This window comes from Chelonia mydas, chromosome 5, assembly GCF_015237465.2.
Source record: "Chelonia mydas isolate rCheMyd1 chromosome 5, rCheMyd1.pri.v2, whole genome shotgun sequence".
Classification (NCBI taxonomy): Eukaryota; Metazoa; Chordata; order Testudines; family Cheloniidae; genus Chelonia; species Chelonia mydas.
This window is the reverse complement of record NC_051245.2, coordinates 23,422,195-23,436,928: the sequence shown is the minus strand read 5'-3', so window position 1 is coordinate 23,436,928 and position 14,734 is coordinate 23,422,195. Positions and strand designations below refer to the sequence as shown.

Sequence of the window (14,734 nt, the reverse complement as noted above, 5' to 3'; positions counted from 1 at the left end):
TGGTGGCAGCAGTACCCATCCAAGGACAAGGAAGGATTTGTGCCTTGGGGAAGTTTTTGACCTAAGCTGGTAGAAATAAGCTTAGGGGATCTTTCATGCGGGTCCCCACATCTGTACCCTAGCATTCAGAGTGGGGAGTGAACCCTGTCAGGGGCCCTGATCTTGGTTAGGGCCTCTGGACACAACAGTAATATACATAATAATCTGGAAAACAAATGGCTAGTAAGGTGGCTGGGATAATAGTCAATTTCCTCAATGGCTGCAGTGATCCACCCCATAATCAGTTGTCTGTATGTGAAAGTCCAAAGCCTAATACTTACATCATTCCTGGAGTTAATGTGCCTGTCTGTTGAATAATGAATTGACACTGTGGGGTAGGAGCAGGAACTGCTCTTATTTTCAGTGAAGTTCAGTGGCAAACTGGCAATTTTTCTGTTCATGCCCGATAGGGCTGCTTCATTTTTTTAGCAGTTGCCACTGTGCTTTCTTTCATGCTCAGTGCTTCCAGAAATGAAATTGGACACCATGGTGACTTTTACACAATCCCATGCACTTCTCCATTGGGAAGTCAAACTTCTGTTCTACACATTAGGAACTGCTTGAAAGTAGAAAAACGGTTCTGCACAATTTCCGTGTTAGACAGGATCAGTTTAGAGCAAGAGGCAAATACTAGGTGGAATTCTGGAATCCTTGCTTCCTAGAAAACGTGGTTCTTTTTATTGAAAAATTGTGCAGGGGGGCAGAAATAAGTACTAAATTAATTTTAGCACCAGATACTGAAATTAACCACAGCAGGCAGAAATCTCCTACATGAATTTAAATGAAATAAAATAAAAATCATACCTCTTTTGTATATCCCAAAAAACACTATCAGAATGGAAATTGATTGATTGCCCCAGTTAGCAAACTTTACAGACTGGATAAGGATTGAATGGGGATTAATTTTTTCATCCTAGCCTTCAAAGTCATTCATAATTCCACCCGTCTACATCTCAGACCTTAACTCCTACCACTTACCTCCTTGAATGATGCCAGTTTCAAAGCCTAATTCCATCTACTCTCTGCATACTCCTGTCTCCATGCTGCCCATTATAAGTGGAATGCTCTCCTTCATCCCAATTTGCCAAGCCACCGCCTTCTTTTCACTCAAGTCCCTCTTAAAAATCAACTTTTACCTTTGTGTACAGTTAGCCAAAAAACAGCTAAGTTTCTGGGTTTCCCAGAATGTCCCATCTTCTGTTTTTGTCTTTGAGACCCCAATTCTCCAAAGACTGTATTGACTTGAGTGGGACTTCTCAAGTGCCCAAAGTTGAGTTTTTGCAAGACTAGGACCTTGCAGCTCTTTGGGGGAAGGGACAGCTTTTATTTTGTGTGCTACACAGAGCCAAACATATTGCCCATGCTGTTCAAACAACAATAGAGACTGAGCTACCTTCTTGCTCTTTTATCATTTATAAGTATAATATTTTTTGTTTTTAAACAGTGCCAAAAATTGCACTGCTCACATTACATGTAAATGCACAAACGCCCTGCCCTGCCAAGTTTGAATACAGCTGCATATATGACACAATGAAGGTGAGACAAAACAGTGAGGTGGGAAAGAAAGACAGTGGTCACAACAATAAAATTATGCAGGAAGGGCCTGACTCAATTCCCCATTTTAGTCAAGGGAAGGATTGTCATTGACTTCAATAGGCATTGGTTCAGGCCCTCGCTCAGCAGAGTTGGGTATACAGCACAGTTGAATATTCCTTAAAATATTTAATAAATGTATATGTAAACTACATAAATATCTTGATGTCTTGGTTGACTTACTTCTAATGGGCCTGTCAGTAACACATTTAAACCCCCAATCCAGCAAAGGTCCTAGTGCAACAGTATTGCCAAAAGAGCTAACATGATCCTTGGGTGTATAAACAGGGGAACCTCAAGTAGGAATAGAGAGATTATTTTACCTCTGTATTTGGCACTGGACTGTGTTCAGTTCTGGATAGGGTGACCAGACAGCAAGTGTGAACAATCGGGACAGGGGGTGGGGGGTAATAAGTGCCTGTGTAAGAAAAAGCTCCAAAAATCGGGGGTGTCCCTATAAAATCAGGACATCTGGTCACCCTAGTTCTGGAGTGCACAATTCAAGAAATTTTATAAACTTCAGCACGTTCCAAGAAGAGCCATGAGGATGATTAAAGGATTAGAAATTATGTTTTAAGAAGCTCAATCTATGTAGTTTAATAAAGTGAAGATTAAGGAGTGACTTGATCAGTCTATAAGTATCTCCATGGAGAACAAATATTTAATAATGGGCTCTTCAATCAAGCAGAGAAAGGTATAACATGATCCAATGGCTGGAAGTTGAAGCTTTCTTGACTGGGGCCTTAGATCAGATCTGAAGTACAATAGCCACTATTGTTCAGCAGTGGGACTGTCAATTTGATATTTTTCATGAGTACTAAATTCATTTTAAATATTTTCAAGCCCATAGCTACTCTAATACACTTTTTTGAGATGTGAGATATTCTCCATGTGTTTCATCTTGCAAATTCCTTGATGTACCACAGATTGTCAGAGTTCTGCATATTTTACTTCAGAACTTTGGTTACTATATATTATAATTGCTACAGTGAGAAAGTGTGTTTGTTTTTTTCCTTCAGCTAATCCTTGTGAGCTCCACTGCCGTCCTGTAGATGGCCAGTTTTCAGAGAAAATGCTGGATGCAGTTAGTGATGGTACTCCTTGCTTTGAAGGCAGAAACATCCGAGATATCTGTATTAATGGCATGTGTAAGGTATTGGGTATGTTTGTATGTTTCCTTCTCTAAAATTTCATGGGACTGTATTATCAGGGGAAACTGTGTACCAACTTATTTAAGAAGATGCCAGCCCGGGGCATTTGATTTCATTGTATTTTAAATTATAGTAGAAACAATTTAAAGGGGAACTGCTTTTCTAAATGGACATTAGAATAACTTTGACCCTTTCTGCAGAACAGATTGGCCTGGTTGTCGTCATTTCTTTTGTTATCAGAACCAATTAAAGAATGTCTGTTTGCTCTATTCCTATGGCGATATTGTTTTCACAGAGGATTATATGGTTTTGGGGCCACAATTAGATATAACCATTTCATACAGCTACATTTTGAAAACGTGATCCTAATTTTATGAAACCACATGTTCTTCATCGGCTTAGAATTAAATCCATTGTACTTGTAATATTTAATCACATACAGAAGGACATTCAGACTTAGAAGCAGTGAATCTGCATGAAATTTACTGTAACCAAAGCAAACAAATGAGAGTGTATTTTAATTACAACAACATTACTCTTTTGACATAATTCTCCACTACACCTAGGGTGACCAGATGTCCTGATTTTATAGGGACAGTCCCGATATTTGGGGCTTTGTGTTATATAGGCACCTATTACCTCCCCACCCCCGTCCCGATTTTTCATACTTACTGTCTGGTCACCCTAACTACACCTAGAGCGTGCCCAGCATTCACAACATTCTATTGGTGTGTTCTGAAAATACATGCCGTTCCTGCAATATTGGGTTATGGTTACATAGTTATAAGATAAGGAAATCCCATAGTCGATGGGTTGTTTTCCAATAGGATAGCAATGCATTGGAGTATGTTTTTGTGGTATGGAATAGTTTTATCTATAGTTTTATTTTTTTGAAAATATGAGGTTCAGAGCCTGTTCCTGTTGAAGCCCAAAGGAAATTTGGCCACTGATGACATTGGGAGCAAAAGCAGGACTGTGATTCCTAGAAAACACTTAGTTAGTTGCTGGTAGAAATTAATTTATCATGTTCCTGGAGGGCCATTTGATAGCTGCATACTTTAACCACCTGAATATCAAGTCATGTACTTGCTATGTGTCCACTCCGAAGGTTTAACTTTCCAGTGGAATTGTTGGTGCATCAAAGAACAGCAACAAAAGGGTTAATTCTTAATTTTTTATACAGTACCTACAGTTGAACTAGTGAATTCTTTGGATAAGCTGGAGTTCCCGATCCAACTCCCATTGAAGTCAGTGAAAATATTCCCCTTGGCTTCAGTGGGAGCTGGGACGGGCAGGGGAAACTGCTATGAACAGTCATACTTGAAGATATACTGAAACAAACCTTTTAAGATATGAACATGTTTGGTAAATTTTTCAAATGTATATTTTTGCTTCGGTGACCATGTTTCCCAAAGGGAAAACGGAACACCACACAGGGCTGGCCCAAGCCTCCGTTCCCTGGCACAGGGCTGGCCGAAGCCGCTTGCCTGAGCCCACCTCCCCACACCGGGGGCAAGCAAGGCTTGAGCAAGCAGTGACACACACGCTAGATAGAATGACCATATTTCCCAAAGGCTGGGGCTGGCGTCACTGATCACTCAAGCTCTGCCTCCCTCCCTGAATGGGGCTGGCATTGCCACTTGCCCCCCACCCCTCCAGCATGTTCCTCCACACCCTGCTTTTTTGACAAAAGTGGGCATTTGTTCCATTTGCGCTTGCCAACTGATCAAGTTAGCAAAAGCAAGTGGGACACATGCCCACTTTCGCCTCCCCCCCCCCCAAAAAAAAAAAAAAAAGTCAGGGCATCCAGGTCAGGGCTTAAAAAAGGGACAGTGCCAGCCAAAACGGGATATGTGGTCATCCTAATTTTTTCTCATCTCTATGCTTCTTGGCTTCAGACAGGACTGATCTAAGAGAGGCAGAATACTGTATTAAGAGGGCTATTTTCATGGTATATTTGATCCAGCTCCAATAGTATCTGCAATTTTATAAGAGCACTCATCTCATGAGAGTTTCACTCTGATTTCTAAACCAAAGGGATTGAGATTAGGATGACTAAACTTCAGGCTTTTGAATATTTATTCATATTGAATCCCACAAGCTTTGGCAGTTCACACATCACTACAAATGTATATCTATTTTATACAAAGCAGGTTTTTTAAAAATGCATTTGAATCAGTGAGGATGAATTGATGCATCTCTGCTGAAAGCAAGCTCTGCCATGTAGATCAGAGATTCCCAAACTGTGGTACATGAGCACGTGAGAAGTGGTCTGTGGCAAAAGGTTACTCTGTCTCCTTGAAGGGACAGGGGGTCCTGGAGTAAGCCAAACCCTATTCCATGACAAAACCTTTTAGAAAGAAAGGGGGTGGGGAGAGCAGCAGACTAGCAGAGGAATGGGATCCAGATGTTAATCAGTAGCTGCCTCCTTAGAATGATAAAATCCAGCTGTTTGGTAGCTTACAGGAAGATTAAGAGGGAGAGGACAGACAGCCAAGAGGGCAGAATTGCAGGGGAACATTGAGTCAGAAGAGAGGCTCCCTGAGATAGGAACCAGAAGGGAGACAGGTGGGCTGGGGAGCCTTCCAGAATCAAGAAGGAGGGCTGTGGAATCCTTTCCCCAAGAGGAAAGAGTTGTGAGTTCAGGGACAAAAGGAGGCTCTGTGCAATGGGACTGGAACCCGGATTTTGGTGGTCCAGGGAAGCCTGCTTAAATCATGTCACAACCCCGTGGAGGGGGGCTGTGGAATCCCTTAATTATAAGGAAGGAGTTGTGAGTCTGAGGGGGAGGAGACCAGCAGAAAAGACTTCCCAGAGAGGCCAGAGATTGCAGTGGGACTAGCAAAGCACCCTGGTTCAAAGGAAACTGGAGGAGATTCAGAAACCTGAAGCCCTCAAGCAAGGTGAGTTGCAGTTGAATATGCCTGGTGCCCAGAGCCATGAAATTCCAGTCAAGGCTCATTACCACTCTGCCTCTCCCCTCTGAACCCACTCTGCCTTTCTTTTCCACACGCACACAGCCCAGCACCAGCAGAGCCCTCCCTGCCTTTCCTCCTTCCTCCAACACACTCCAGAGCCCTCCCTACCCTTCTCCCCCACACACACCAGAGCCCTCGCTGCTTTCCCGCTCCCCCTCACACACTAGAGACCTCCCAGTCTTTCTCCTCCCCCACACACCACCAGAGCCCTCCCTATCCTTCTCCCTCCCCATAAACCATCGGAGCTCCCCTGCTTCTCCCCCCCCAACCCGAGCCCTTCCTTCTCTCTCTCACACACACACACACACACACACACACACACACCCCTCCTGTCCTCCCCTGCCCACCACCAGAGCTCCCCTGCTTTCCCCCTCCCCGCACCACCACCGTAGTCCTCTTTCTCCCGCCCCACGCCACCAGAGCCCTCCCTACTTCCCCCCCCCACACACACACCACCAGAGCCCTCCCTGTCCTTCTCCCTCCACACCACCAGAGCCTCCCTGTTCTCTTTCACACACACACACACTCACCCACCCCACCGTAGCCCTTCCTGTCCTCCTCCTCCCCCCCACACCACCGGAGCCCTCCCTACTTCCCCCCCACACACACACACACCAGCAGAGCCCCCCCGTCCTTCTCTCCACCCCCACCACCAGAGCCCTCCCTGCTTCCCCCACACACACAGACTAGAGCCCTCTCTGCCCTTCTTTCCCCCCTCCCCCACCCCCATACCTCCAGAGCCCTTCCTCACCTTTTTTTATACTTACACTCCTGCAGACACCACGGGAATCCCCCCTTCACTCCATCCAGAATCCCTACTCTCAGTCTAACTTCATTAGTGCTGAGATGGAATCTGTTTTCCCATCTTGTGAAACTTCTTGTAATTTCAAAAAAATTCCCTTTGTGCATCCAGATAAAAGGGAGACCACTCAACATTTTCACAACAACCCAGCAAGAGAGGCCCACCTTTCCCAGAGTAGTCACAACCAGTCTAGTCTGCACACTCAACTGAATGAGATAGAGAAGAGACTAGGTGGGTGAGGTAATAGCTTTTATTGGACCAGAGACACAAGCTTTCAGTGTACACAGAGCTCTTCTTCAGGAACTTGAATGTGAGTTTCCCACATCCCAGGTGAGTGTGCTGACCACCAGGATATTCTGATGTCTCTGGTTTTGACCAGAAATTCCATCCTACACCTAAGAAACATTTCCTAATGAAAGTTTCATCCAAACCAACAGGTTCTCACAAAATTTCAGTTTTGACACATTTCTGATGAAAAACCTGTTTTGTTTTAAAATTCCCAATCAGCTCTTAACTTCCTATCCTCCAACCCTCCAACTCAGACTCCCCCTCCAAACTACCATCTTGTCTAATTTCCCCCAGGCAGATGTCAGCCAGGCAAATTCAATACTTAAGTCTATTAAGGCCTAAAATAAATGTGTATAAACAGTAAAAATGTGCATATGGTACTTGTGATGCAGCAGGAGAGTGATGGATGGGAGGTATATAAGCCCAAGGATGATCAGAGCCTTATTCCCTGTGGACTGAGGAGAGGTTACTACAGGTTAATTAGACCACCTGGAGCCAATTAAGGCCTTTCCAGAGACCTGATATAAAACCCAGCTTCAGTAGGCTGGCAGGAGGGAAGGAGAGGGACTGTGGTTTGGAGGAGTACTCTTGTTGACTAGAGTACCAGGGGAAGGGAAACCCTGCTCAAGCAGAGCAGAGGGACTCCCCAGGTGCAGAGGACCGAGAGAAACCCTGCCCAAGGGAAGAGAGGGCAGGAAGCCCAAGAATAGGGGCAAGAGGCAGTGACCTGACCCATCACACAAAGGAAAAGCATGGGACCCACCATAAAAGCTTTGGCCATTTTTCACATACTTCAAACATCAATTTTTTTCAGAGGATGGTACATGAACCAATGAAGTTCTGAATTGTTCATGTATATGATTGTTTTCAAGGGCCATTTTGTAGGTATTAGTCATAGAATCATAGGACTGGAAGGGACCTCAAGAGGTCATCTAGTCCAGTCTCCTGCACTCATGGCAGGACTAAGTATTATCTAGACCATATAGTCTAACCTGCTCTTAAAAATCTCCAATGATGGAGACTCCACAACCTCCCTGGACAATTTATTCCAGTGGTTAACCACCGTGACAGGAAGTTTGTCTTAATATCCAACCTGAACCTCTCTTACTTCAATTTAAGCTCATTGCTTCTTGTCCTATCCTCAGAGATTAACAAGAACAATTTTTCTCCTTTCAACAATACGTATTATCATAAACAATTCAGGAGAATCAAGGTTGTTTTTAAATTAGTGTACTTGTGCTATTATGAATAAAGCTGGCAGTCCATTTACATTCAGGCTATAGTTTCAGTTCATCCAACAAACAGAATGAATCGAAGCCAGGATCATGTGATGAACAATGTAATCTGGCAGTCCAAAGGACTAGAAGAAATGATTAATAGGTAACTAAAGTAGGCCTCTTCTCTGAATGGTAGCATACTTTTATATAAAATGTGTACACAGCATACCCACTTGGGGAAAAAACCTTTTCAAACATCTCTCAGAATAATTTAGCATGGTGTTAGTTCTGTCCAAGTGAATGCAGTATATATTGTATGGTTCTTGGCAAGTGAATTAGAAAATACACTTAATTATTTCTACGCAGCTAATTCTGGTACTGTAATAATAGATGAATATTGTGGTTGCTAACTTGAAAAAGGAGTCCTTAAACATTACAGGTAAATAGTAAGCCCCGATCAAACTCTAATCAAGTTTTTAATCAGACATTTTAGGTACTGAAATACATTTTAGGAACTGAATTTCTCACAGAAATGCTTCTGGTTTGTTTTCTTTTGGCCAAAATAATAAGAGGTAACAGTGGCAAGGTACTCTGTGATGTTGTATCTGTTACCCATGTGTATTTGGTGTGTATTGAGGCAAAAGGCTAAAGACCAAGGCCAGTGTTTTCAAATGTAGGTACCTAAGGCCAGGGACTTTGTAATAGGTTAACTGTTCCACTCCAGGTGTGCCCTAGTTTTGGTGTAATGAGGAGGGTGGGGTGGCCCCAGAGAGTTGTAAATGAGAAACAGCCCAAAGGCAAGGGAGAGAGTCTGGAGTCTTGACAATGCAGAGAACTCAGAAGAAGAGCAGAGCTGGGCTGAGAGCTGCAAGGAGAGGATGCCACTGAAGGAGGGAGCAGTGAGAGTTTCCTAGTTGAGCAGTGGAGCCAGATCAGGCTGGTGAAAGTGGAAGGTGGTCGGGAGGTCCGTCCCCAGGCCAAAGAGCCACAGCCAGGTAGGGCTGAGAGTAGCAGCAGGATGCCTGCTGGCTCTCTGAGGTGGGGAGCTGAAGCTAGAGGACCATAGAGAGCTGAAAGCAGGGGAATGATTGAGGGGGAGTGAGTTCACCAGGCAAGAACTATAGCCAGACTTGAGAATGAAACTGGATGGAAAAGCACTCCAGCTACAGCAGCTGAGGTGAGGTGTGCTGGACGCCATACTTGAGAGTTGCAGCACAGTGAGAGATGCTGGAGCTGTACTTGATGTGTTGATGGACTATTGGGGCTTGAAAGAGTGAATGTGCTGTTTGGACTGGACTTGGGAATTCTGGATGGTGGTTCTGGATCCTTTAGTAATAAATTAAACCTGCAAAGGGCTATGTACAGTCTGAAAGAGCGTGTGTACTCCAAAAGAAAGGGGAAACTGAAGCAGATTATGCTGTGGCCTGCCACAGCAAGGCACCCCATGAAGGGGCTGCCTTTTCCCACTCCTACATCCATATATTAGGCACCTAAATGAAACTTACCTGATTTTACTGTGAATACACAACTCCCATGGAAATCACTTTTATCTAGATGCCTAAACATGGATTTAGATGCCTACATTTAGTCATCTACATTTGAAAAATATGTTGAATTCTCTTACAGTAACCTTGGCAGGGTCAGTATCTAGTACAAAGGCAAAACAAACGCACACCAGCGTCGGTGCTAGTATCACAGCAATTCACTAACAATTCCCAGTACACACTGTTTATCCAGCATGCCCATATGTGACTGATTTTTCTAAAGTGCCACTCGTGCAGCTGCTCCTAGTGAAGCCATGTAAATGTGATGTCAGTAATCTGTTCGTGCTGATTCCAAAACAATATTGCCAGCATCATCCACTCATTTGTCAACTTCTCCTATAAGCATTGGGAAGCCTGTTCCATGCAGTTTATAATCCACAAAGAAAAGTGTGTGAAGGCTGGCGGTAGGGGGACATGGTCAAATATATACAATTGTGAGATACATTTGCCATTTTTTCTAAGTGTAACTATGGGGAAAAAAGTGCCAATTTTCCCCAACTTCCACCCAAGCTATTATTTATTGTCTGGTTTCTGACAGGCATCACAGCAGAGGTGGGTCTTAAGGTGAAATCTGACGGAAGACATCTGTTCAAGGAGGACAACTTAAGTGTAAGGGCAGGTTTGAAGACATAAATGCTTATATGAGGAGTTGACAAATGAGTGGATGATGCTGGTAATATTGTGAAGTGTTTTGATATCTAATGATGAAAAGCACTATGTACAAGTTATGTTTTATTATGAAACATAACTTGTACATAGTGCTTTTCATCACTAGATATCAAAACACTTCACAATTTTTAATCCTCACAACACCCCTGTGAGGTAGGCAAGTGTTTATATTGTTATTAAAGTGCATATCACAATGGGCTCTGATCCTTATTGGAACGTCTGGGTGCTACCATAACATAAATGTTTATTACTAGTAATAAAAAGGCATTGCTACCATAGATGAATTATTAATACCATCATGTTGGAGAATAATAATACTGTGTGGAATGGAAAAGGAAAGTAGGCTTTGTTTTTGGTTTTTGGTGGTGGTTCTGTTTTCAGTTTTAACTTGTCAGACATCAGGTCGCATGTTTCAATCTTACTATAGCAACACAGTTCTTTAATGCTACTGCCCCCACATTTTGCCCTTCCACTGACAGTCCAATAAGATATCAGTTCAACCCAGGCTAAATATGTAACAAGATAAATAGACACATCAGGATATGTCTCTTTCTCCATTCAGGACAATACTGTACCCACGATGACTGGATCATGAGTTCCTTGTTGGAGTAGCTGTAGGAGACACAAGTGAAAGGAGAAGCTTTAAAGGCACAATGTACCGCCCAAGCAATGTTAAAATTCAGTTAGTTTTTGTGACCCACATCTCAACTAAAGAAGGGATTTTTCATTTTGGCCTTCTGCTGCCAGGCAGACATCCAGGTCTCTTCTTGTGGAAATGGCAGCAGGAAACAAAAGGAAAACACTCCAGGCTGTTTTCCTTTTAAACACTGTGCAGCAGGACATCAATTGTTTTTCCTTCCTGTAGAAAGGCTTTCAGATTACAGTCACATGTATATCTGATTACACACATGTTATGCCATGTGGTGAGGCAAATAATAAAACAGTGATATTAAACATCAAGGGTTGAACCCTGAGGTGTGTAAAAGTAGCACTTGAGGGACAAGGCGAACTTCATGCAACTCTTTGTCCTCATCCCTTTTGCTGGGGCTGGCTGAGAGCTAGTTTGCTTAGCCATGGAATTTAGCGCAGCTTGAACGGCTGCTTGGAATTATGCCAATTTGTTATGGCCTCAAAGCACTGCTCTGCCAGATGAGGGATTGTTGGAGCACAGAACCTTCTGGTAATCTTTGCCAACCTTTGGTACACCATTTACACTGGGTGGCATAGAGCCAACCAAGGATTCCAGTAGTGTGGGAGAACTCTTAGATGCCTGTCCTAGGTAGTTTTAAGTCCCACTTTGCACTGGCCAAGTACTGCAAAGGGAAGCAAAAGTATACCAGGAGCTGAACATAATTACTAGTGTATTGTGTGGTGGTTTTTTAAAATTTTTTAATAACCTGGGCCTCACCTCAACATTTCCTGCCACAATCAATGGTGGGCACAAAATTTCGGGCACAAAATTTCAGGCACGAAATTAAGTTATTTTAGAAAATTTGGCTTTTATCTGTTTTTTTTGGATCGAAAACATGAGGACAGCAGCTAAAAGACAGGATGAAGGATTTAGAAATAAAAGTGATTAATGACAGAAATAAAAGGAAGTGCTCTGATACTCTCTGGGGAAAGTAAAACATGGCCTGGGAACTACTAATTTAAAGTTGGTCTAATATATTGCACTGTCTTGGAACGTCTGTTGTCATGCTTTTTGGTGCAAACACTTCCTCTTATTCTGGTGAATAGGACATGCTGCATGCATGTAAACTTATGCCAGCAACTGACCTAACTTGGAGTGCAGCAGTTGTAACATGGCAGCCTAGTGGCAGCTATAAAGGAAGTTGTACCTTTAAGAGCTGAAATGTCCAAAGCCATCATGAAGATATCAGTCTGGCAGAATTTGGGTGGGGCATAGGAAGAGGAGACTAAAATGAAGGTTTTATTTAATGAGAGACAGAAGATTGACCACTTTGGAATAACTATCTGGAGCTATGAACTGCATTTTCAGTGACTGGGGGGAAACTGGAATGTGGGCTCCTAGTATGATAACTGAGAAGGCACAGGGACTCCATTAGTTTTACAATAGCTGACAGTGATGTCTGATTTTGAACCACTGATTAAAAAGCAGGAGTTGTATACATCCTTTCTGGGCAGCAGCAGCTGAAACAGCAAAACAAGAAACATGTTCCCGGTAGAATCATAGAATATTAAGGTTGGAAGGGACCTCAGGAAGTCATCTAGTCCAATCCCCTGCTCAAAGCAGGACCAACAACAACTAAATCATCCCAGCCAAGGCTTTGTCAAGCCGGGCCTTAAATCTGCTGGCAATGCTCTTACTAATACTGCCCAATAAGCCGTTGGCCTTCTTGGCAACTGGGGCACACTGCTGACTCATATCCAGCTTCTCATCCACTGTAATCCCCAGGTCCTTTTCTGCAGAACTGCTGCTTAGCCACTCGATTTACAATGAATAGCAATTAGGGCTGCTTGGAAATATTTGGATGGAATGTCAGAAAATGCCGATTCCTCAAAAATGAAACATTTCATGAAACGTGCAGCTTTTGACAAAAGTTGGTTTCAAAAGAAATATGAATGTTTCAATAAACTTTTCAGAACGGAACGTTTCCATTTTCCTCTTTGAAATAAATGTTCATTTTAATGTTTAAAATAAATTATATTCTATTATGAATTTTTTGAAAGTCAAAATTGGAATGAAATGTTTTCTTTTTATAAAACAAAACATTCCAATTAACCTGAAATTATAAATTAAAAAAAATATCGTGTAGGAGGAAATCTCAAATTTTTTTGCTTCAGTTTTGAACAGTAAATAAAACTTTGGAACACATGGCATTGCCTGCAAAATGTAAAATCTGGTCCCAGCCTGGTAAACTTGGTAACTTTGATTTGGCTAACCTTGAACAGATAGTTATTCAAGGTGCCTAGAATGCAATAAATATGTCCTTTGATAGACTTAGGTGCATGGTCCAACTTTATCTATTGAAGGTGTGCTAAATATGAAGTACTGAGCGTCCTCCACTCCCTTTGCTTCCAGTTGTAGTCATAAGTTCTCAGCACCTCAGAGGATAAGGGCAATACTGGGCTTATCATTGTGGTATCTAAGCTCTTCCTACACCTTATTAGCACTACCTTTGACGGAACAACTATAATGCAGGGAGGCAAGAGTGGGGTCGTGAGCTACCCACTGCATTTGCATATCTCTCTGCAACACATTGCACTGCTCATAAACTTAAGCCTGGCACTCTGAATGCTAAGGTATTTTTGTGTTAAAAGGCCTTAAATAGCAGTGAAGAGAATTTTTGCTTTTTTAAAAAAAAATTAATCTTCTCCAAAGAGAGAAAGAGAAGCCAAGGTTACTGCAGAGCTTCTTAACACAAACCTTGTTTTGCACAGAATAAATTAAAGATGCCTGCTAGTCATTTAATGTCAAGGTATCACAGACATAGTTTAATATACTTGTTTGCCATGTTGGTGTAACCATGTTGGTCCCATGATACTAGAGAGACAAGGTGAGTGAGGTAATATCTTTTATGGGACCAACTTCTGTTGGTGAAAGAGACAAGCTTTTGAGCTATCCCCGAGCTCTTCCTCAGGTCTGGGAAAAGTACTCCATATCACAGCTAAGTACAAGGTGCACCAGATTGTTTAGCATAAGTAGTTAACATGTATTCTGAGACCTTCAAACAGCCCCCCAGCCTTGCCAAGCTCATCATCAGAAACAGGATCCCCACAGACCAGTACCCAGTAACTCAAAGTGGCACTAGACGCTGCCGTAACAGATTCAAAACCTGCAAACACTGCTTCTGTGATCAATACCCTTCACTGCACGCCTTTCAAGATCCATGGGTCACAACATGTGGTGTACCTCACCCAATGCGCTAAATGCCCCAATAACAATTATGTGGGTAAAACGAGACAAACCCTAAGCTCTTGAATGAACTCGCACAGAAAAAGGATAAAAGACAAAAACACCCTAACATCCGGGGGCAAACACTTTTCACAAATTCATAACTTTGCTAGACACTAAAAATCATGGTTTTAAGAAAGACACTGGATTTATGGCTTATTGAAACAATCTGTAACACACTTATGCCTTTTTGTCCTGTGACTGCAGAGGTGTTAACTGGCCACTTCATCTTGAAAGGTCTCTTACAATGTGTGTTAACTACTTATGCTAAACAATCTGTTCCACCTTGTATTTAGCTGTGATAAGGAATACCTTTCCCAGACCTGAAGAAGAGCTCTGTGTTGTTCAAAAACTTCTCTCTTTCACCAACAGAAGTTGGTCAAATAAAAGATATTACCTCACCCACCTTGTCTGTCTAAGGGCATGTCTACATTAAAAAAGTCAACCTATGTTGGGTCTACTTACAACCACCGCTGTAATTACTGCGGTGATTCATGTCCACACTACCCTCCTTTTGTCGATGGTGCGCGTCCTCAC

The 14,734-nt window shown here is 42.6% G+C and overlaps 1 protein-coding gene across 3 annotated transcripts in view; it reads left to right on the top strand.

Moving 5' to 3' along the window:
* ADAMTS12 (ADAM metallopeptidase with thrombospondin type 1 motif 12) overlaps positions 1-14,734 on the top strand; it is a 313,276-nt gene that overhangs the window by 212,307 nt on the left and 86,235 nt on the right. For all 3 annotated transcript variants that reach the window (XM_043547279.1, XM_027831000.3, XM_007068846.4), the window contains exon 13: positions 2,652-2,785. In XM_043547279.1, the coding sequence (XP_043403214.1) occupies positions 2,652-2,785 (134 nt within the window). The remainder of the gene's footprint in view (positions 1-2,651; positions 2,786-14,734) is intronic.